The sequence below is a fragment of the Anomaloglossus baeobatrachus genome, chromosome 1 (genome assembly GCF_048569485.1).
Source record: "Anomaloglossus baeobatrachus isolate aAnoBae1 chromosome 1, aAnoBae1.hap1, whole genome shotgun sequence".
Classification (NCBI taxonomy): Eukaryota; Metazoa; Chordata; class Amphibia; order Anura; family Aromobatidae; genus Anomaloglossus; species Anomaloglossus baeobatrachus.
In genome coordinates this window covers 706,204,676-706,226,840 of record NC_134353.1, presented here as the reverse complement: position 1 = coordinate 706,226,840, position 22,165 = coordinate 706,204,676, and the positions used below count along the sequence as shown (strand labels likewise).

The 22,165-nt window shown below is 46.9% G+C and overlaps 1 protein-coding gene across 1 annotated transcript in view; it reads left to right on the top strand.

Moving 5' to 3' along the window:
- Positions 1-14,202, top strand: part of PPM1F (protein phosphatase, Mg2+/Mn2+ dependent 1F) — a 53,302-nt gene extending 39,100 nt beyond the window's left edge. Inside the window, exon 7 of the mRNA XM_075321215.1 lies at positions 11,901-14,202. Within this exon, the coding sequence (XP_075177330.1) occupies positions 11,901-12,268 (368 nt within the window). The 3' untranslated portion in view covers positions 12,269-14,202. The remainder of the gene's footprint in view (positions 1-11,900) is intronic.
- Positions 14,203-22,165: the final 7,963 nt, after the last annotated feature.

The following is a 22,165-nucleotide window of genomic DNA, read 5'->3' as shown; positions in this document are numbered from 1 at the left end:
TCTTACCGGAGGGGGCCAGCAGTGGTGGTGAAGTGGGGTCACAGGAGGCAGAGGTTGTGCTGGCAGCCGTGGCGGGTTAGTAGCGTCAGCCGCAGCGGGTCCGTTGTTTGCGGGTGACAGGTGGAGCAGGACGGTGAAGTAAGTGTCTCAGTGTGTCCGCGGTCCCGCTTCAAATGATGGCGCCTGGAGCGGCGCATGCGCAGATGGAGCGCTCATCCAAGAGATCCATCTGCGCACGCGCTGTCTCCCAGCGCCATCATTTGAAACTGGGACCGCGGACACACTGGGATACCTGCCGCACAGCCGCCCGGCACGCACTGAGAGCCAGCCGGCACAAACGGGCACCCGGCTGCCCGCACGCACATACAGAGAGGCAGGCTGCACAGACTGGCACCCGGCTGCCCGCCCGCACGTACAGAGAGGCAGCCAGCACCAATGGGCACCCGGCTGCCTGCACGCAGCCACAGGCACCTGGCCACCAGAACGCACCCGGTCGCCGCACAAACAGCATCCCGGTAAGCTGTATTCGGATCTTAAGACGCACCCCTCATCTTCCTCCCAAATTTTTGGGAGGAAAAGTGCGTCTTGTAATCCGAAAAATACGGTGTGTGATAGCTATATATATATCTATATATATAATTGCCTTATTCTCTGTCTCTATGTCTCTATGTCTCTATGTCTCTATGTCTCTCTGTCTCTCTGTCTCTCTGTCTCTCTGTCTCTCTGTCTCTCTGTCTCTCTGTCTGTCTGTCTGTCTTGCTCCAAAATTGTGTCCTTACGGTGACACAAAGCTGATTGGCCGCTGGGCTCGCCATGGCCCCGCCCCCCCGCACGGATTGGCCGCTCGCCTCGCCTTGGCTCCGCCCCCCCACGGATTGGTCGCTTGCCTCGGCCTGGCCCCGCCCTTCGCATGGATTGGCTGCTCGCCCCGGCCCTCCACACGCATCGCCAGACATAACCTTGCGCTGCTGGGATCGTGACGGAGACGGTGAACGCTGGTAACCATTATACACATCGGGTAACTAAGGTCCCTTGGTTACCCGATGTGTATCATAGTTACCAGTGTACACTGGCTCCGTCACGATCCCAGCAGCGCCAGACATAACCTTGCGCTGCTGGGATCTTGACGGAGCCGGTGAACGCTGGTAACCATTATACACATCTGGTAACTAAGGTCCCTTGGTTACCCGATGTGTATCATAGTTACCAGTGTACACCGGCTCCCGGTACACATGTGCAGGGAGCCGGCATTATACTCCTCTCCCCCCAGGACTACTCCTCCTATTATAGTCCTCCTATTATACTCCTCTCTGAGTATAATAGGAGAACTATTATAGCATGGGGGATGTAGCACGATGGGGGATGTAGCACGATGGGGGGTGCGCAGCGTGGGGGATGTAGCACGATGGGGAGTGCGCAGCATGGGGGATGTAGCACGATGGGGAGTGCGCAGCATGGGGGATGTAGCACGATGGGGAGTGCGCAGCATGGGGGATGTAGCACAATGGGGAGTGTGCAGCATGGGGGATGTAGCACGATGGGGAGTGCACAGCATGGGGGATGGAGCACGATGGGGAGTGCGCAGCATGGGGGATGTAGCACGATGTGGGGGGTGCGCAGCATGGGGGATGGAGCACGATGGGGAATGCGCAGCATAGGGGATGGAGCACGATGGGGGGTGGGCAGCATGGGGAATGGGGCACGATGGGGGGTGCGCAGCATGGGGGATGAGCACGATGGGAGGTGCACACCTCCCCCCAACACACACAACACACCACACACACACTGGAACCACAAACACCGCCATACACAGACACTCACACACACAGACAACGCCGCACACACACTACACCCAACACACAAACACACCGGCATGCATAAATATACGCAAATACCGCACAACACACACACATTGCACAAAACATACCTCCCCCCAAAACACACCACACCCACTCAAACCGCGCAACACACACACACACAACGCTACAGACACACAGCGCTCCACAAACAACGCAACACACACATACAACACCGCTCTCACCCCCCGCCACACCCAGACAACACCCAGAACATGTATAGCGCCCTACACAAACACTTGGTAACTACACACAACAACATATATATATATATATATACACAGAATGCAATATAGTTATATTTGAATAAATTTTGTTTGTTTGTTTTCTTTGTCGCTCCATTGGGAGACCCAGACAATTGGGTGTATAGCTATTGCCTCCGGAGGCCACACAAAGTATTACACTTAAAAGTGTAAGGCCCCTCCCCTTCTGGCTATACACCCCCAGTGGGATCACTGGCTCACCAGTTTTGTGCTTTGTGCGAAGGAGGCAACACATCCACGCATAGCTCCACTGTTTAGTCAGCAGCAGCTGCTGACTATGTCGGATGGAAGAAAAGAGGGCCCATACAGGGCTCCCAGAATGCTCCCTTCTCACCCCACTTTATGTCGGAGGTGTTTGTTAAGGTTGAGGTACCCATTGCGGGTACGGAGGCTGGAGCCCACATGCTGCTTCCTTCCCCATCCCTTTTTACAGGGCTCTGGGTGAAGTGGGATTCTATCGGTCTCCAGGCACAGAGACCGTGCTCCATCCACAGCCCCTGGTATCTGCTGGACTTGGAGCGGAGTATCGTCAGGGACATGGCCCTGCTACATGGAGGTACTCGGTGTCCCTGTGGGGACCGCGCAGACACACGGCAGCACTGCTGGGTGTGTTAGTGCGCCAGGGACAGCGGCGCTGGTCCGCACTAGTGCCATCGCACACCACAGCGTTGCTGGGTGTGTTAGTGTATTGGGTGACTACCGCGCTATCCGCCGCTGCCGTTTTTATTTAAGGCGCCGCTGGGATTTGTAGTGCGCCGGGGACTTCCGCGCCGGCCAGCACTGATATGCCGGCCGCGCTTATTAACTCGAGTCCCCGGCTTCTGGGCCTAGTCTCCCTTCGTTACCGCCCACAGGCCTGACAGTCAGGGTAGGGGCGTGACGCTGCATAGCACAGCAGCGCTGAGAGCTGGAGTATGTTTTGCATACTCCACCCCTCTCACTGTGTGCACTGTGAAACCGGATTCCCGCACTTTCTCAGGCACGCCCACGGCTTCCTTGTCTACACAGGACGCCGGCAGCCATTAGTGTCAGTTTCTGTACGATACAGAGACAAGTGTGGAAGACCCTGGCATTCTGATAGTCACACAATCGCTGCAACAGGCGTTAAGCAGCACCTGTGGTGCTAACCCCACTAGTGCAGAAGTGCACTTATAGATATGCTTGTACTATATACATTGCACTGTTTGGTCGCACGTTGTATATACCCTCCTGGATTGTGCGGAGGAGTTATCAGCATATTCTCTGTGTACAACAAAGGTGCAGAACCACATGTTTTTCTATGCAGCCAGTACAGCATGTACGGCTATACGGCCGGCAGTTACATAGACCCCCATTATATCCATCTCAGCCGGAGTCTCTGCTAATGGCCAGAGGATGAGGACGGTGTCTGCAGTATTTACTGACAGATTTTCTGAGACTATGGCTATGATACTAGAAGCCTAGCAGTCCGGACATGTCTCTCACAACATGGGCACTGTTGAATCATTGATCCATGGCCCCCCTCAGTGTGAACAACTAACAGCTCCGGGAATGTCACATGCATCCCAGAGTCACGGCTCTGCACAGCCGTCAGTCCCAGACAGCCTAAGCGGGCTCACTATGAGCGGCCCTCGGTTTCATCAGGGTCCTAGCAGAAGGACTCTCTGTGGAATGAGGCGGAAGTAGCGGCTCAGGATTCTGATCCTGAGACCGCTCTCAATCTGGATACACCTAATGGTGACGCCATAGTGAATAATCTTATAGCGTCCTTCAATAGAATGTTGGTTATTTCTCACCCAGCTCCTCCAGTGGAGGAGTCAGCTTCAGGCAGTCCAGGAACACCACACTTATCCAGATATGCGCTTCTCCAAACGGCTTAGGATACACGTTATCCCTGCCCCCTGACGTGGTCAAGGACTGGACCCAGTGTCCCAAGCGGCATCCTCCAATCTCCAGGCTTGTAGCTAGATCCATAGTTGCAGTGGGAGATGGAGCTGCACTTAAAGATGCCACTGACAGACAGATGGATCTCTGGTCTAAACCCATCTATGTGGCTGTCGGCGCACCGTTGGCTCCAGCATTCTCGCCCTTGGGGCACTCCAAGCTATTTCAGCTTGTCTTACACAGATTGACACGGTTACACGTACATCTGTGCCGCAGGTGGCATCCTTAACCTCTCAAATGTCTGCATTTGTTTCTTACGCGAGTCAGGTTGCCCTAGACTCTGCGAACCGTGCGGCAGTAGCCTCCGCTACTCCGTGTTTTTAAGCAGAGCCTGGTCTGCTCGTTAAGTGAATGGAAGGCAGATTCTGCTTCCAAAAAAGGGTGCTTAACCAGTTGCCTTTTTCTGCTGACCGACTGTTTGGTGAGCGTTTGGATGTAACCATTAAACAGTCCAGGGGTAAGGATTCATCCTTTCCTCAGCCCGGGCACAACAAACCCCAACAGAGCAGGAGGCAGTCGGGGTTTCGGTCTTTTCGAGGCTCGGGCAGGTCCCATTTTTCCTCGTCCAATGTGGACTCAAAAGGATCAGAGGAGCTCAGATTCTTGGCGGGCTCAGTCACGCCCAAAAAAGGAGACAGTCTGAAAACCCGCTTCCAAGGCGGCTTCCTCATGACTTGCGGCCTCCTCTCTCCGCATCCTCGGTCGGTAGCAGGCTCTCCCGCCTTGGCGATATTTAGCTGCCATAGGTCAATGACCGTTGGGTGTGAGACATTCTGTCTCACGGGTACAGGATAGAGCTCACTTCTCGTCCTCCAACTCGATTCTTCAGAACTTCTCCACCTCCCGGCCGAGCCGCTGCTCTTCTGCAAACAGGGTGCACTCTATAGGCAGAAAGAGTGATGACCCCCGTTCCTCTTCAGGAACAAGGTCACGGTTTTTACCCCAAATTATTTGCGGTGCCTATAAGAACGGGCCGTTCCGTCCCGTTCTGGATCTAAAACTGCTCAGCAAGCTCGTGGACACCAGGCGGTTCCGGATGGAATCCCTCCGCCATGTCATCGCCTCAATGTCCCAAGGAGATTTCCTAGCATCATTAGGCATCAAGGATGCTTATCCACACGTGCCGATTGATCCAGAGCACTAGCGTTTCTACGCTTCGTTATAGGAGACGAACACCTTCTGTTCGTAGCTCTACCTTCCGGCTAGCGACCGTCCCACTGGTCTTCGCCAAGGTCAGGGCAGCAGTAGTCACAGTCCTGCACTCTCAGGGTCACTCTGTGATCCCATATTTAGGCGATCTACTTGTCAAGGCACTCTTTTAGGAAACATGCCGACACTGCCCGAACGTTGCGCTGGAGACTCTCTAGAGTGTTGGGTGGATCATCAACTTTTTAAAGTCAGATCCGACCCCGACCCTATCGCTAACATATCTAGGCATGGAGTTTCATACTCTCTCAGCGATAGTGAAGCTTCCGCTAGACAAACAGCATTCACTACGGGCTGCAATCTCTTCTTTAAGAACCAGTCGCACACATTAAGACGCCTCATGCACTTCCTACGTAAGATGGTAGCAATGGAGGCAGTTCTTTTCGCGCAGTTTCATCTGCGTCCACTACAATGTGACATTCTCCGCCAATGGGACGGGGAGTCGACCTCCCTCAACAGAGTCGTCTTTCTTTCTCAGGCGGCCAAGGAATCTCTACGGTGGTGGCTTCTTCCCACCTCATGGTCAAAAAGAAGGTCCTTCCTATCCCCATCCTGGGCGATAGTTACGACAGACGCGAGTCTATCAGGGTGGGGAGCAGTTTTTCTCCACCACAGCGCTCAGGGTACGTGGACTCAGCAAGAGTCCACCCTTCAGATCAATGTTCTTGAACACAGAGCAGTGTATCTTGCCCTACAAACCTTCCAACAGCAGCTGGAAAGCAAGCAAATCCGACTTCAGTCGGACAACTCCACAGCGGTGGCATACATCAACCACCAAGGAAGAACGCGCAACCGGCAAGCCTTCCAGGAAGTCCGGCAGGTTCTGATGTGGGTGGAAGACGCGGCATCCACCATATCTACAGTTCACATCCCAGGCGTGGAAAACTAGGAAGCTGACTTCCTAAGTCGCCGGGGTGTGGCCGAAAGGGTATGGTCTCTTCACCCGGACGGGTTTCAGGAGATCTGGCGCCGCTGACAGAGGCCGGACGTCGATCTAATGGCGTCACGGCACAACAACAATGTGCCAGCTTCATGGCACGGTTTCACAATCATCGAGCTCTGGCGGCAGACGCCTTAGTTCAGCATTGGTCGCAGTTCCAGCTACCTTATGTGCCACCTCTGGCATTGTTGCCCAGAGTGCTGCGTTAGATCAGGACCGACTGCGGCCGCGCCATCCTCGTCGCTACAGATTGGCCGAGGATGTTGTGGTTCCCGGTTCTGTGGTGCCTCACGGTAGGCTAACCGGGGGCACTACCAGACCAATCAGACTGGCTGTCTCAAGGGCCATTCTTCCATTTGAATTCTACGGCCCTCAACCTGATGGTGTGGCTTTGAGTCCTGGAACCTAGTGTCGTCAGGATTACCTCAGGACGTGGTTGCCACCATGAGACAGGCTAACATACCAACGTCCGCCAAGATTGACCACAGGACGTGGAAGATATCTTATCTCGGTGCTCGGCGCAGGGTGTTTCTCCCTGGCCGGTTGCATCGTCTATGTTTCCTTCCTTCCTGCAATCTAGGTTGGAAAAAGGGTTGTCGCTCAGTTCCCCTTAGGGACAAGTCTCAGCGCTATCTGTATTTTTTCAGAGACGACTTCCTCAGGTACGCACGTTCCTACGGGGAGTTTGTCTTCTCAGCACTCCGTACAGGCGGCCGTTAGAGCCCTGGGATCTGAACAAGGTTCTAATTGCTCTCCAGATGCCGCCTTTCGAGCCTTGAAAGAGGTCTCCCTTCCCGCTTTTCTCGGGAAGTGGCCTTCTAGTAACGGTCTCGTCTCTTAGGAAAGTTTCCGAGCTAGCAACGCTCTCATACAAATCTCCCTTCCTGGTCCTTCACCAGGACAGGGTAGTTCTGCGTCCGATCCGGAATTTCTCCCTAAGGTGGTATCCCACTTTCATATCAATCAGGATATCACCTCACCTTCTTTGTGTCCTCGTCCAGTCCATCAATTTCAGAAGGATTTGCATCTGTTGGTTCTGGTGAGAGCACTCAGGTTCTACTTCCCGCATGGCGCTCCTGCGCCACCCGGATGCACTCTTTGTCCTTGTCGCTGGTCGGCGTAAACAGTCGCAAGCTTCTGAATCCACCCTGGCTCGGGGGATCGAGGAACCAATTCTTGAAACCTACAGTTCTACTGGGCTTCTGGTTCTCTCAAGGCTGAAGGCCCATTCTACCAGAGCCGTGGGTGCATCCTGGGCATTACGGCACCAGGCTACGGCTCAGCAGGTGTGTCAGGCACCCACCTGGTCGAGTCTACTTACTTTTACCAGGCATTATCAGATGCATACCTACGCTTCGGCAGACGCCAGCCTAGGTAGATAAGTCATTCAGGCGGCGGTTGGCCACCTGTAGGAGAGGGCCGTTTGACGGCCCTATCATGAGGTATTCTTTTACCCACCCAGGGATTGCTTTTGGACATCCCAATTGTCTGGGTCTCCCAATGGAGCGACAAAGAAGAAGGGAATTTTGTTTACTTACCGTAAATTCCTTTTCTTCTAGCTCCAATTGGGAGACCCAGCACCCGCCCTGTTTTCTCGGGGTTTTTCTGTTTTTTCGGGTACACATGTTGTTCATGTGGTATGGTTCAGTTCTCCGATGTTTCCTCGGATTGAATTGGTCTTTAAACCAGTTATTGGCTTTCCTCCTTCTTGCTTTGGCACTAAAACTGGTGAGCCAGTGATCCCACTGGGGGTGTATAGCCAGAAGGGGAGGGGCCTTACACTTTTAAGTGTAATACTTTGTGTGGCCTCCGGAGGCAATAGCTATACACCCAATTGTCTGGGTCTCCCAATTGGAGCTAGAAGAAAAGGAATTTACGGTAAGTAAACAAAATTCCCTTCTTTTCGTTGAAGAATAAATGTGGATTGTTGTTCATGGGCGGCACGGTGGCTCAGTGGTTAGCACTGCAGTCTTGCAACGCTGAGGTCCTGGGTTCAATTCCCACCAAGGACACCATCTGCAAGGAGTTTGTATGTTCTTCCCGTGTTTCCGTGGGTTTTCTCCGGGTACTCTGGTTTCCTCCCACACTCCAAACACATACAGATAGGGAATTTAGATTGTGAGCCCCAATGGGGACAGTGTTCCCAATGTATGTAAAGCGCTATGGAATTAATAGCGCTATATAAATGAATAAATTATTATTATTATTATTATTATTATTATTATTATTATTATTATTGGAAACTAGAAGACATCCCCTGAGAAAAAAAAAGTCCGAGCTCATCTTTCAGAGCAAAAAATAATAGAAGACCCGGTCTTATTTTCAGAGAAACACAGTAGCTGTCAATCCCGACAGCCATTTCCTCAAGTATCACTTTCACCTAAAGTGTATGTGCAGGTTACCACCTGAAAAAGCACCCATAAAATGAAACCCATGCATACCAATGTGAAAACAAAATAGCTGTGCACATTCTCAGTTTAGGTTACTTCTTTAAACTGCTTCTGGATTCAGTAAAGTGGTTAAAAGAAGTGACACGCTCACCCATCTTGAAAGTACAGTAGAAAAGTCGTTGGCAGAAGAACCACCATAAGAACAACAGCAAGACTGCTTTTGAAGCCAACAACCTTGAGAAAAAAACAGCAGGTGCACTGGCATCCAAAAAACACCATACCCACATACCCATAGGGATTCTAGCGGCAGGATCCAATCCCCCCCCAGACTACTTGCATAGTTGGGTTTCTCTCTAAAAGTTAATGCCATAGTCGGGTTTCTCTCTAAAAGTTAATGCCATCCACACCCCTTTTTTTTTTTTTTTGTTTTACATGCAATCAATTGCTCCTTGAGTGACAAATCATTGTTTGTTTTTCTTAATTTGCAAATGAGGTTTACGTGTCCTGTGCATGATCAGAGCACTTTCTAAACCTCTGCATCCTTGGCACTATTCCCCGCCCAGCCTACCATCCGTTGCTTGACCCACAGCTCACTGACTTAACTATGCATCCTGGGAGCTGTCAGTCAAACTTTTAATTAAAATGCAAAAAAAATCTGCATTTTCTCACTCTGGGAGCATCAGTAAATGTATGGGGTGACATGATCTTTCAGAAAGCAACAAGGCCATATAAGTAAGTAGTTTGTGGTGTGGATCTTGCAGACAGATTTGCTTTTAAAGATTTTTGTGTGTATGTATATATAATGTATGCGTATATATTACTATTATTATTTTTTTTTTTTCAACTTGAATTACACAAATTCTGTAAAATGGGATCTTTAACCTGCTCTTGTTAATTAATTGAATCTCTGACAATGGGATTTAACACGTACCGGCGGGGAGTGTCATTCCCCACTCCCATTTACAGCCCTGTGACGTGATCATGGGAAGTCGATGGGTTACTGTGACAGACGAGGGTCAGGTCATGACCACTGTCAGTGTCATGACGAACTCCTATGGACGCCAGCTGAGCGTTTTTTGTTTTTTTTTCTTTCTTTCCAACTTCACCGCACCTGGGATTTTTTTACTGTACAACAATATGTGGCGGATTGAATGGTGTCATTCAAAAGTACAAGTCTGACCGCAAAAAACAAGCCCTTATATGGCTATATTAGCCCCTTCACGACCGAGTACATACTGGTATGTCCTAAATCATGATGGGGTAATCGCCACCGACTGTTGGGGTGAGCTGGCGACGATCCCTGCACATGTCTGCTGATTTGTACAGCAGACAGGGGTGGCTTACAGGCGCAGCTGGATCCTCAATCCACCCGCACCTGTTAACCTCTTAGATAGCGCTGTCAAAATGTGACAGAGCAATTTAAATGGCCGTGATGGGGAAATCGCTTTTCCCCGCCGCTATCGGAGCCAATGGTACAGACGGGTCATATGATGACTCCTGTCGCTATCATGACGTAGTTCCTATTACAGCCAACAGAGCAGCGCCTCTAACAGGAACGCAGCATTTTTGCTGATCGGCGCTGTGCAGCTCTGGTCAACAGAAATGAATGAGCGATCAGACTGCCGATCCTTTTAGTACCCTAGGGGGACTAGCAATCCCCTTCGCCCTATTGAAAATTAAACAGTTAAAAAAAAATATATATATATATATATATATATATATATATATATATATATATATATATATATATATATATATATATATATATATATATATATATATATATATATATATATAATTTGTGTGTGTGTAAAATATATATATATATGTATTATATACACACATTTGGTATCGCCACGTTCAGAAATGCCCAATCTATCAAAATATAAAATAATCTGATCGTTAAACGGTGTAGCACCCCAAAAATTCCAAACGCCAGAATTACGTTTTTTTTGGTCGTCACAAATTTTGCACAAAATGCAATAACGGGCGATCAAAACGTAGTGTCTGCGCAAAATTTGTACCATTAAAGGGGTGGTTCACCCATATTTTTTATTGTCTAGATCGATACTATATTGAGAAACAATGTTTCTCTCAAATACCTTATGTTGTCAATAGTGCCTGTGAGAGGCGCTATTGCAGACCGCTGCTCCCCGTCCAGTGACGTACCCGTCCAATGCTGCCACGTCACATCCGTGCAGCCGGCTACAGTCTTCCAGACTCTGAGCTGTGAGCGATGTTTCACCGCTGTCACAGCCCATTTGCTCCCCCCTCCTCCTCCCTTCTAGCACAGCACGGCGCGTCTCCTGCTCCTTCCTCCCTCCTCGCAGAACGCTGCAAGCAAGAGACGTGCTGTGAGGGAGGGGGGAGCAGGGAGCAGATGGGCTCAGAATGTAGCCGGCTGCACGGATGTGACGAGGCAGCATTGGATGGGTACGTCACTGGACGGGGAGCAGCGGTCTGCAATAGCGCCTCTCACAGGCACTATTGACAACATAAGGTATTTGAGAGAAACATTGTTTCTCAATATAATATCGATCTAGACAATAAAAAATATGGGTGAACCACCCCTTTAAAACATCAGCTCAAGACAGAAAAAATAAGCAGTCGCTGAGCCCCATATACCGAAAAATGAATACGCTACGTGTCTCGGAAAATGGCGCAAAAAGGGCGCCACTTTTTTGGGACAAACTTCTGATTTCTTTTTTTTTTAACCCCTTAGATAAAAGTAAACCTATACATGTTTAGTATCTACGAACCCATACCGACCTGAGACATTGTACTGACACATCAGTTTTATCATGTAGTGAACACTGTGAATAAAATACCCCCAAAACAATCGTGCAATCACACTTTTTTGCAATTTTTCTGCACGTGGAATTTTTTTGCCATTTTCCAGTAGACTGTATGGTAAAACTTATGGTTTCATTTAAAAGTAACAACTTGTCCAGCAAAAGACACGCCCATATATGGGAAGATTTGACAAAAAAATTAAAAAGTCACGGCTCTTGGAGAAGAGGAGCAAAAAACGGATAATCGCCGGGGGGTGAAGTAGTTAACGGAAAAATCCAGAATGTTGCCTAGGTCCCTGTAATAACTCGTTAGTGATGATAATCTAGGAGGACAATACTTCACTATGACTAAAAATTGCTGCCTTCTCATCATGTAGACATAGTGTTACACTGGTGAAATAGGAGGTCCTCCTCTTACATGTGGTTTTATTCTTAGCTTACCAAAATAAATATTAACTCGTCTCATTCAGCCTGTCTATGGTTTATTGCAAGTACGGATTATCCTATTATAACTTTTCTTCTCTTTCCAGGTGATATTGACCAAAAGCCTTATGTGTCTGGAGAAGGGGATGTATCTTCACATACACTTGGCGGCTCAGATGACTTCCTTGTGTTGGCCTGTGATGGTTTTTTTGATGTAGTGTCTTCATCTGAGGTTCCTGGCCTTGTTTTAGGTCACCTTCAGGAGAATGGTGGAGATGGACAACATGTGGCTGCAAGGCTGGTGTCGGCTGCTCAAGAGGCAGGCTCTAGTGACAATATAACTGTTTTGGTTATCTTTCTTCGGGACCCTGCTACAGTTTTGGAAGATTATTTGGCACATGGAAGTGGTGAAGGCGAACCCATGTTTGATTTTGGAGATGCTGGAGTAGAGGTTGCATCAGACCATGCAGGTTGAGATCTCTTTTTACTGACCTAATCTCAGGACACTGTAAGGAAGGGTATTAGACTGATAAGCCCACCTACATTTTATAAGTCAGGTAGCCTAAATCATCACAGAGATCATTTCTTTACAAAAGGAATGAGTTTCTCCTGTGACATTGATGGAGTTTAAAGGGACAGTTATTAAAAACCCACTGTATTTAATAGTCTGTATCTAAGTAATGCAGGTTGCAGATCAGCATGCCGTCTCTTCAGTATGACTACATGAAAGCACTGCCTAGGTTCTCCTTTTCTTCTCAGTATTCCGTGGCAATGGACAAGATATAAATTACAGTGTGGGAGGACACAGACTGCAAAGTAGTTTATCACTATTGCAGTCAGTGCTTTCAGTGAAGGGGGACACCGCCTCTACATTCTCAGCTGTGCCATTAAACCCATAATATTGTAGCACATATGTTTAGAAAGGAATCTAAGCAAGTGCTTAACAAAATGAGCTGTACAGTAAGATCCCTTGGTTTTGATGTTTTATTTTAATGAACATCTACATTCAACCATATTACGACTATTCATAACATGAATAGTTAGTGCCAATGAAGGGCTTTTTATAACTCATTAGCTCTTATACCGGCATGAGCTGTAATTGTAATGCATTCCATGCACTTTCACTAAAACGGGTCACAAATGCAAAGCTTTTCTATTCGCAGGTCTAACGTTGTGTTTTACCCTCATGTCAGTGGCTTAATTGATGTTTACATCTCAATCCTTGGAAAAGGTGATCCAGGCTTTTGATGGGGCCAATGAGTGACATAATGTGGAAGGATTTGTCTGCTGTACATAATTTTCAGCATATTGGATGCGGACTCCAAGACATGGTCTACTGCAGGGGTCGGGAACCTATGGCTCGCGAGCCAGATATGGCTCTTTTGATGGCCGTATCTGGCTCGCAGACAGGGCTCCTACCTGTCTATGGGAAGGATCAGGGCCGGCGCCAGCACCCGGCTACTCAGGGTGCCCCGGTGGCCGCGCTGTCACCGCCCCCCGCCGAGGATCGAGCTTTCAATTGCATCGGCATCGCAGGTGCCGATACAATTGAGAGCAATGATGAGAGAGTGAGCGGCGCGCTCCCTCTCTTATCATTCTCCCCGCTGTGACTGTCGGCGTTCTTCTGACAGCTCTGCAGCGAGCGCGGTGACGTCATCACTGCGCGCCTGCTGAGAGGTCAGCGAGCGACAGCAATGGACGATGCGCCGAGGAGACCGGATCAGCGGGGGAACGAGTGAGCCGCCCCTCTACTGACACTGGGCTCCCCTGACTCACAGGCCGGCCACTACACAGCGGCACTAGTACACATAGGGGCCCGGCAGCCGCTCTGCGTCTGTGTAGTGCTGCTGTGTAGTGGCCGAACTGTGAGTCAGGGGAGCCCAGTGTCAGAAGAGGGGCCCCTGACCTGGAGAGGCCACCAGCCATGTCTGAGCTGCAGGAGTGCTAGTCCTGACCTGCACAGCAGACGGAATCTCCATCCTGCAGGACCTGCGATGATGTCACACCCATGTGACTGTGTGGGAGGAGACACAGGAGGCCGGCAGAAAGCAAGATACTGAATCCTGAAGGAGATTTGGACACATGACTGGTAATAAGAAAAGAGGGGACATGAGGGGGGGCTGCAGGGTGAGTGGCATATGAGGGCTGCAGACTGTGACAGAAGCATGTGAAGGGGTGCAGAGTGTTTGAGAGGGGTAAGTTGGGGTACAGGCAGGGTGAGATATGTGAGCAGGGTGTGTGAGATATGGGGGTGTATTGTGTGTGATATGGGGGGGTGCAGGCTGTATGGGAAGCAGGGTATGTGACATATAGGGGTGTAGTGTGTGAGATCTGGGGGGTGCAGGCTGTATGGGAAGCAGTGTGTGTGTGTGTGGGATATGGGGGGTGCAGGCCGTATGGGGAGCAGTGTGTGTGTGTGTGTGTGATATGGGGGGTGCAGGCTGTATGGGAAGCAGGGTGTGAGAGATATGGGGGTGTAGGCTGTATGGGAAGCAGGGTGTGTGAGATATGGGGGTGTAGTGTGTGTGATATGGGGTTGCAGGCTGTATGGGGAGCAGGGTATGCGACATATGGGGGTGTAGTGTGTGGGATATGGGGGGTGCAGGCTGTATGGGGAGCAGTGTGTGTGTGTGTGTGTGATATGGGGGGGTGCAGGCTGTATGGGAAGCAGGGTATGTGACATATGGGGGTGTAGTGTGTGAGATCTGGGGGGTGCAGGCTGTATGGGAAGCAGTGTGTGTGTGTGGGATATGGGGGGTGCAGGCTGTATGGGGAGCAGTGTGTGTGTGTGATATGGGGGGTGCAGGCTGTATGGGAAGCAGGGTGTCTGGGCCACTGACAGATACAATTGCTCCAGCGGTCACTTAGTACACAAAGGAGTGTTCCTCTCTGCTGCACTAAGCCACCGCTGGACCTAAACAATAATTCGCTGTAAAATAATAAAATAGATAATTGACATAACTGACAATGCGTTGTGTGACATGTCCAATATTCCAGCTTCTTTCTTCTGCGAATGCCTCAAAGCTGGCATTCTCTCAACATCAGGTGGGAAGAATGCCAGCTTCCAGTCATGCGCAGGAAAAAGAAGAAGCCAGACTGCTGGACTGATGTCATGCATCGCAAGTTCACAATGTAAGTTATTTATTTGATTTTTTTATTGCTAATTACCATTGTTTCAGTCCAGTTGTGGCTTTATACAGCAGGGAGGAGCATTCCTTGCTGTACTAAGTGAACATTGGAGCGATTGATCTGTCAATGGCCCTTTAAACATATTGTACGGCTCTCGCGGAATTATATTTCAAAATATGTGGCGTTTACGGCTCTCTTAGCCAAAAAGGTTCCTGACCCCTGGTCTACTGCATCTTGGAACCCGCCTCACATAGGCAGATATGGATGAAAATGACGTCCGACAGAGCACACAGTGACTCCATTTGCATCATTACAATTATGCAAAGTCATCCCATAATCCCGAATTCTGTTTTCCAGGGCCTCAGACACAAGGCCGAACAAAGCCCCCCAGTGGGCAAAACGCAATGTGAACATAGCCTGAACACGCTCGCTTTAGGCTATGTGCGCACACTAACGCACCTCTGGCCAAAAAAACTCCTAAAAAAGGCATGCGTTTATGTTGCGTTTTTACCGTGTTTTGGTGTGTTTTTGCCCTTGCATTTTTTCCCTATATTCAATGGAAAAACGCAGGGAAAAATGCAAAAAGTTACATTCTGTTTCTTTTTTCTGCTCCCAAAACTGCAGGCAAAAAAGAAGCACCGTGCGCACAGCACTTCAGAATTCTCATAGACTTTGCTGGGGAAGGAAAAGCTTGCAGGTTAGGGCCATAAACTTCACCCAAAAAACGCAGCAAAAATTAGTGTGCGCACAGGGCCTAAGGATGTTTTTACCAGTAGCGGTATGGCTGTGTAGGAGTAGTCCTATGTGGCAGAGGCTGAGAAATCACGCCTTGAATCCACATGCAAATAAGCCTACAAGTGCATTGGAGGCCTGTCTTGAGACACACACCCACCCGAGCCGTGACTTCAAAGCTTCATTTCTCAGCATAGGCACATCAGATAGTTACAGTTGTTATAGACCTATACAGCTACCATACAACTAGTTTCTATAGCCAAATCATCTTGACGTATTCCAATTAAGTGGAGGATATTTGTTTTTGCTTTTAATATAAAAATTAAGGGTCCAGCAGTGCTGCATTTCATAAGATAATGGTGCATAAAAATATTGTAAGGCTAAATAGATCCAGTGCATGCAAATCTTCTGAGACGTACTTAAGACTTTATATGATCATCAGTAGACATTAAATATCTTCATGGAACAGGAGATATATATATATATATATATATATATATATATATATATATATATATATATATATATATATATATATAATATCCCATTTATTAAAAATCATGCATTCGTACACGGAGTGCAATAACACAATCGCCGTCTTCTGCCATTTCCAGTGGCCCTCTAAGCTCCTCTGGCATCTTGTCGCCAATTTTGTGACCTGCCAAATCACACAGTATCTTCTGTTTGGACCATAGGTCACCTTTTGAATATACTCAATGCAAGTCTATGAGACTCAGACCTAGACTCTCTAACCTTTTATTGCGTTTCATAGACTTGCCTTGAGAAAGTGACCTCCAGAACACACAGCAAACACAATGGGTTTTGGTAGGTCACAAATGCAGTAATCTCCAAAAGTTTTTCATGTGGTTGTACCCCCCCCCCCACTCCCCCTCCCACAATCCCTTCCCATTTTCTCCAATAATATTCTTCTAATAAGGTGTTACCTCATTTACCCTTATTCTCTCCCCCATAAATTGGAAGTATTTATCTATAATGTCTGTGTTGGAAAAAATCTGATTAAAATATATTGTACCACAAATGCAGTAACCTGGCGCCGAAGTAGACTGGAAAGCCTATGGAAACGGGAGAAGACTGCAACCAGTTATTACACTAATTACACATTGTTACAGGGAATCTTTCACCAGGTTTTTGCTCCCCCATCTGAAAGCAGCATAATGTAGAGACAGAGACCCTCATTCCAGCAATCTGTTACTAACTGAGCTATTTGCTGTCATTTTGATAAAATCAATGTTTTCTCTTCTGCAGTTATACAGAGCTCATGAATATGCTGGACTACCTGGCAGCACACCAAGTAGTCCACTAATGATAATCTACTGCTGATTAATCAGTGATTTTATCAAAACTACACTAAGCAGCCCAGTAAGTGACACACCGCTGAAGTCAATATCTCTGCCCCTACATCATGCTGCTCTCAGCTTAGGTGGCAAAAACCTGGTGGCAAATTCCCTTTAACAAAGTGGGAAGTAAAAAATCATTGTTAAAATCCTTTTAAACAGTATGTAAGCTTGATGCAGATTCAGTACTTTGTTGTCATTGGTAATCTGCTCTAGCATGGGAATATTAGTAGCAGACAAGCAAAAGTCACTCATGTAGAACTGTTTTTAATTTTTCAAAGTATAGAAATAATTATTCCTGGAGTCTTTAAAAAAAATTCTCATTAATTATGTGGCCACGCTTGTTATCACTGGGGAACAGTTGTTCACTGAAGGGGCAAAACTAACTTATTATTTTGACTAAATGTGGTATGGTTTCTTCAAAGTATTCTGAGCTATTTCTAATATTTGGAGCCAAAGCTCTTCATTCTAGAATGCCATTGTGTTTTTTTTATACTAAACATACGAGTGCCTACTGCTTATGTATACTATTTTAATATTGTGCAACTAATGGTGTTTGTGTGCCTTTTTATAAATTGTTCTTGTTTTTGTCATTTACAGTGTTAAGGTTTTATACAACTGAGTCATTTTATTTTTTTGTTAGAATTTCTTTCTATGGCTGGCTTCTGACATTTGCCTGTTGTGGGATTCACTAATTTCCTGTAAACTAGAGGGGATGGGGTCTGAGATTGAAGCTAAATATTCTGTTCAGTATTCTGGTAATTAATCCAAAGGAAAGTGACTGTTATATATCCTCTGTACACTTACAAGTATTGTAGAAATAAATGTGTGCATACATAAACACGTGCCGTATATGTATCATTTCAGAATCTGTTTGTGGTGTGTATATTACTTTCATAAATGGGCTTTGAACCCACTTAACCAATCATTTTATATACCGTACTTAAAGAACCAGGTCTACCTAGGAATAAAAAAAAGATATTCTTCTCCAATATTAACCTACAGTAAAAATATAGCATTATTCATAGAAAAAAATGGCTCTCATGTATATGATGAGCTAAGATGTATCCAGCCGGATGAAAATGCGATAGGTGGGCTGCACTGCTGCAGCAGTAAATTAGATTCTTCAACGATAGTAATAAGGGGTTTTTTTTTTGTTTTTCTTTCACCATGCGTTTCAATGTTGTACCGGCACATTTATCAGGTAATAAAAAGTTTGTTTCTGTTGATAAAGACGCTAAAATGCATTGTGAATCAATAAACCTGAATATTCTGACTCACGGATACGTAGGACGTGATGGCGCCTGAACTAGCCGTTTTCTTCCTGGGCTATTTGTATTTGCCGAACTTGCGTTCAGATCGGTTTCTCAGATAGTTTAACTCAGCCCCAATCTCAATGTAAGAAGATTCCAGGAAAAGCTTAATGTTTTAACTGAAATCTTGTATTGATGATAAATGCAGCAGGTAAAGAGTGATTTTCTCAGAGAGCATACAACATGTTGCATAAGGTGGCAGAAACAAACACTATATGGAGAAGAAGGGCGTGGAATGCTGACATCACAGAGCTACAGGAGGAGGACCAAAATATAAAGAAAGTCAAACCTTCTACCTAGGAGCAGGCAATGCACAGCAATGGAAACATTGAATAATTCCCAAGTTATGGGACATGACACTTATTACTATAATTGTTGAAGAATTGATTTACTGCAGCAGCACAGCCTACTAGTGCGTTTTCATCCAGCTGGATACAATATTTCCTGGAGGATCTATCCACCACCCATGCGGTAGCAGTAACTGTTTTTTCTTCTTGCCTACTTTAGGATTTGTAATTTCTCCAGGGGAGCGTTAACCAAGAACTTACCTACTCTCCCTCCATAGGGTATCACCCTATTTTCGCTCTGCTCCCCACCTGATCTAGACGTCTGTCTGATGAACTAAGATGGTGCTCAGATCTCAATCCGATGTGTGAATTCGTAACTGACTTTAACCCTTTCACGACCGGCCGATTTTTCGCTTTCCGTTTTTTTTTTTCGCCATTCTTTTTCTGAGAGACGTAACTTTTTTATTTTTCAGTCAATATGGTCATGTGAGGGCTCATTTTTTGCGGAACGAGCTGTACCTTTAAATGAAACCATCAGTTTTACCATATTGTGTACTAGAAAATGGCAAAAAAATTCCAAATGCTGAAAAATTGCAAAAAAAGTGCGATAGCACTATGGTTTTTGAGATATTTTATTCACTGTGTTCACTATATGGTAAAACTGATGTGTGGGTGTGATGCCTCAGGTCAGTGCGAGTTCGTAGACACCAAACATGTATAGGTTTACTTTTATATAAGGGGTTAAAAAAAAATCGGAAGTTTGTCCGAAAAAAGTGGCGCACGTTTTACGCCATATTCCGTGACCCGTAGCGTTCTCATTTTTCGGGATCTTAGGCTCAATGACGGCTTATTTTTTGCGTCTCGAGCTGACGTTTTTAACGGTACCATTTTTGCGCAGATGCTACGTTTTGATCGCCTCTTATTGCATTTTGCGCAAAAGTTGTGGCGACAAAAAAACGTCGTTTTGGCGTTTGGAATTTTTTTGCCGCTACGCCGTTTACTGATCAGATTAATTGATTTTATATTTTGATAGATCGGGCGTTTCTGAACGCGGCGATACCAAATGTGTGTATATTTTTTATTTTTTTAACCCTTTAATTTTTAATGGGGCGAATGGGGGGTGATTTGAACTTTTAGGTTTTTTTGTTTTTTTTTAATTTTTTAAAACTTTTTTTTTTACTTTTTTTTTTTATTTTACTAGTCCCCCTAGGGGGCTATTGCGATCAGCATTCCGATCGCTCTGCAGTATCTGCTGATCACAGCTGGAAGGCTGTAAACAGCAGATACGCTGTCTTTCTCTTTTGCTGTGCCCCGGGCACAGCGAAAGTGAAACCAATTCATGTGTAGTACAGGAGTCATCACATGACCCTGTACTACCATGACAACTATCGGGAGTCACGTGATCGCGTCACGTGACTTCCGGTTTCGGCGGTAAGTAAAACTTTACCGCGATTGCGCTTATAATGGCGCTGTCATGTATTGACAGCGCCATTATAAGGGGTTAATCGTCACGAGCAGATAACGATTCTGCTCGTGCCTAGCAGGCACACATCTCAGCTGTGAAAATCAGCTGAGATGTGTGCCGATCGCGGCATGCTGCCGCCGGAGGACCGCGGGCAGTAAGATTATGTCCTTTAGGACGTAATTTTACGGCCCGCGGTCGTTAAGGGGTTAACAGATTCACCACCCAGTCTGTTTTTGACCTTCCTGACCAGGCCAATTTTTTTAATTCTGACCAGTGCCACTTTATGAGGAAATAACTCTGGAGTGGTTCTGATAGGCTGGGGCCACACGGGGCAGTACTGCGATCCTCGCATAACACTCGGCTCACGCTGGCAGTACAGCAGAGCTGAGTGTCATGCAAGTGTCCCTGCAACTGAGGTCCATTCGTGCGAGCGGGCCGGCACTGAGGAGTACCGGTGTACCACGAGTGCAGTGAGATATTTCTCTCGCCCCATAAACTTGAATGGGTGCGAGAGAAACAATGATCGCATTACAATCGCAGCATGCTGCGATTGTTTTCTCGGTCCGATTAGGGCTGAGAAAATAATCGCTCATGTGCGCTGACACACAGGCTAATATTGGTCCGAGTGGAATGCGATTTTTTTTAATCGCACTCCATTCGCAGTTTTTCTCGTCGTGTGTCTTGGGCCATACTGGGTTTTTTTCATGACACTGTACTTCATGTTGGTAGTAAATATTGGTCAATATGATTTGTGTTTATGAAAATCTCAGAAGTGTGAATGTCAGCATTTTCAAACTTTACATTTTCTTCCCTTTTAAACCAGGTAGTTATACCACACATAATAGCTAATTCATGACATTTGCCACATGACTACTTTACATCAGCACCATTTTTGAAACCAACGTTTAACCCTTCTTACTAAAAAAAAAAATTATCAGCAACTTCTCATTTTTACAACAAAAATTTGCAAAACCAATTTTTTTAGGAACTTCAACACATTTGAAGTGACTGAGGACCTAATGATGAAAAATACCAAAAAGTGACCTCATTTTAAAACCTGCACCCCTCAAAGTGCTCAAAACCACAATCTATTAGTTTGTTTCCCATTAAGTACTTCACAGGAATTAAAGCAATGTGTAAGGATAAAATTAATATATAATATAATTTATTTTTTTTTCCGCTAATATATTGCTTTAGTCCCAAATTTTGCATTTTCACAGAGGTAACAGGAGAAAATTGACTGTACTGTATCATAGTACACATACCCCATTTTGGTAGAAAACTACTTTTCTCTATTGCTTCTTTGGGGGGATGGACCGGAAACTATGGGTGTATGCTGCAGACACTGCAAAAAAAATTTATGCTACTCAGTACGATACACCCACCATCTGGAGTCAAGCCGATCAGTTTTAGCTTGATGTCAAGAGGAGGCGGACAGAAGTCTGCTCTTAGCCTTGTTTTCCTCTAAAATGCTCTTTCAGATACAGCTTGTGATTTGGGCAACAGGATGTAATCGCTCACCCTGCTTTCCCACCTTCGAGACAGAGAGAACCATATGGCCTGATCCACATCGTACCCTCTCTGGTCTGTCTGGCAGGACCCTACGTTCCTAACACATCAAGAGTGTCTTGTGGTGGATACCTGGACAGTCCTCCCCATTCCATCTCCAGCCTGACCCTCCAACATAGCGAAACGGCGGAGAAGACTAATCCATCCTAGAGACTGTCTCCCGGAACCCTCGGAAAAGTCTCCCACTCTGTGAAAAAGGAATCTGGACTGCATCTGAACAGGTACCTAACTCCTCCCCTATCCACACAGGCAGTGGAGGTTCCCTATCTGTCCTGACCCGGGATTTTTGTCATTCGGATCTGCGGTGGCTACTGTCGACCTCACCAGGCTGTCCCTGCAAAATTTAGGCACCTGCTTCTCCAAGGCTTAATTCCTCTTGGCCATACCTCCCACCGTCTTCCCATGTGAGCGCTGTACTCCCACACCAGTTGTTTTTTTTTTGTTTTGTTTTAAGGGTCAATTACCACAATTCTTGCAGGCGGCCAATCAGTCACGTTCTCCCGGTCTCCAGCCTAGCGGCCC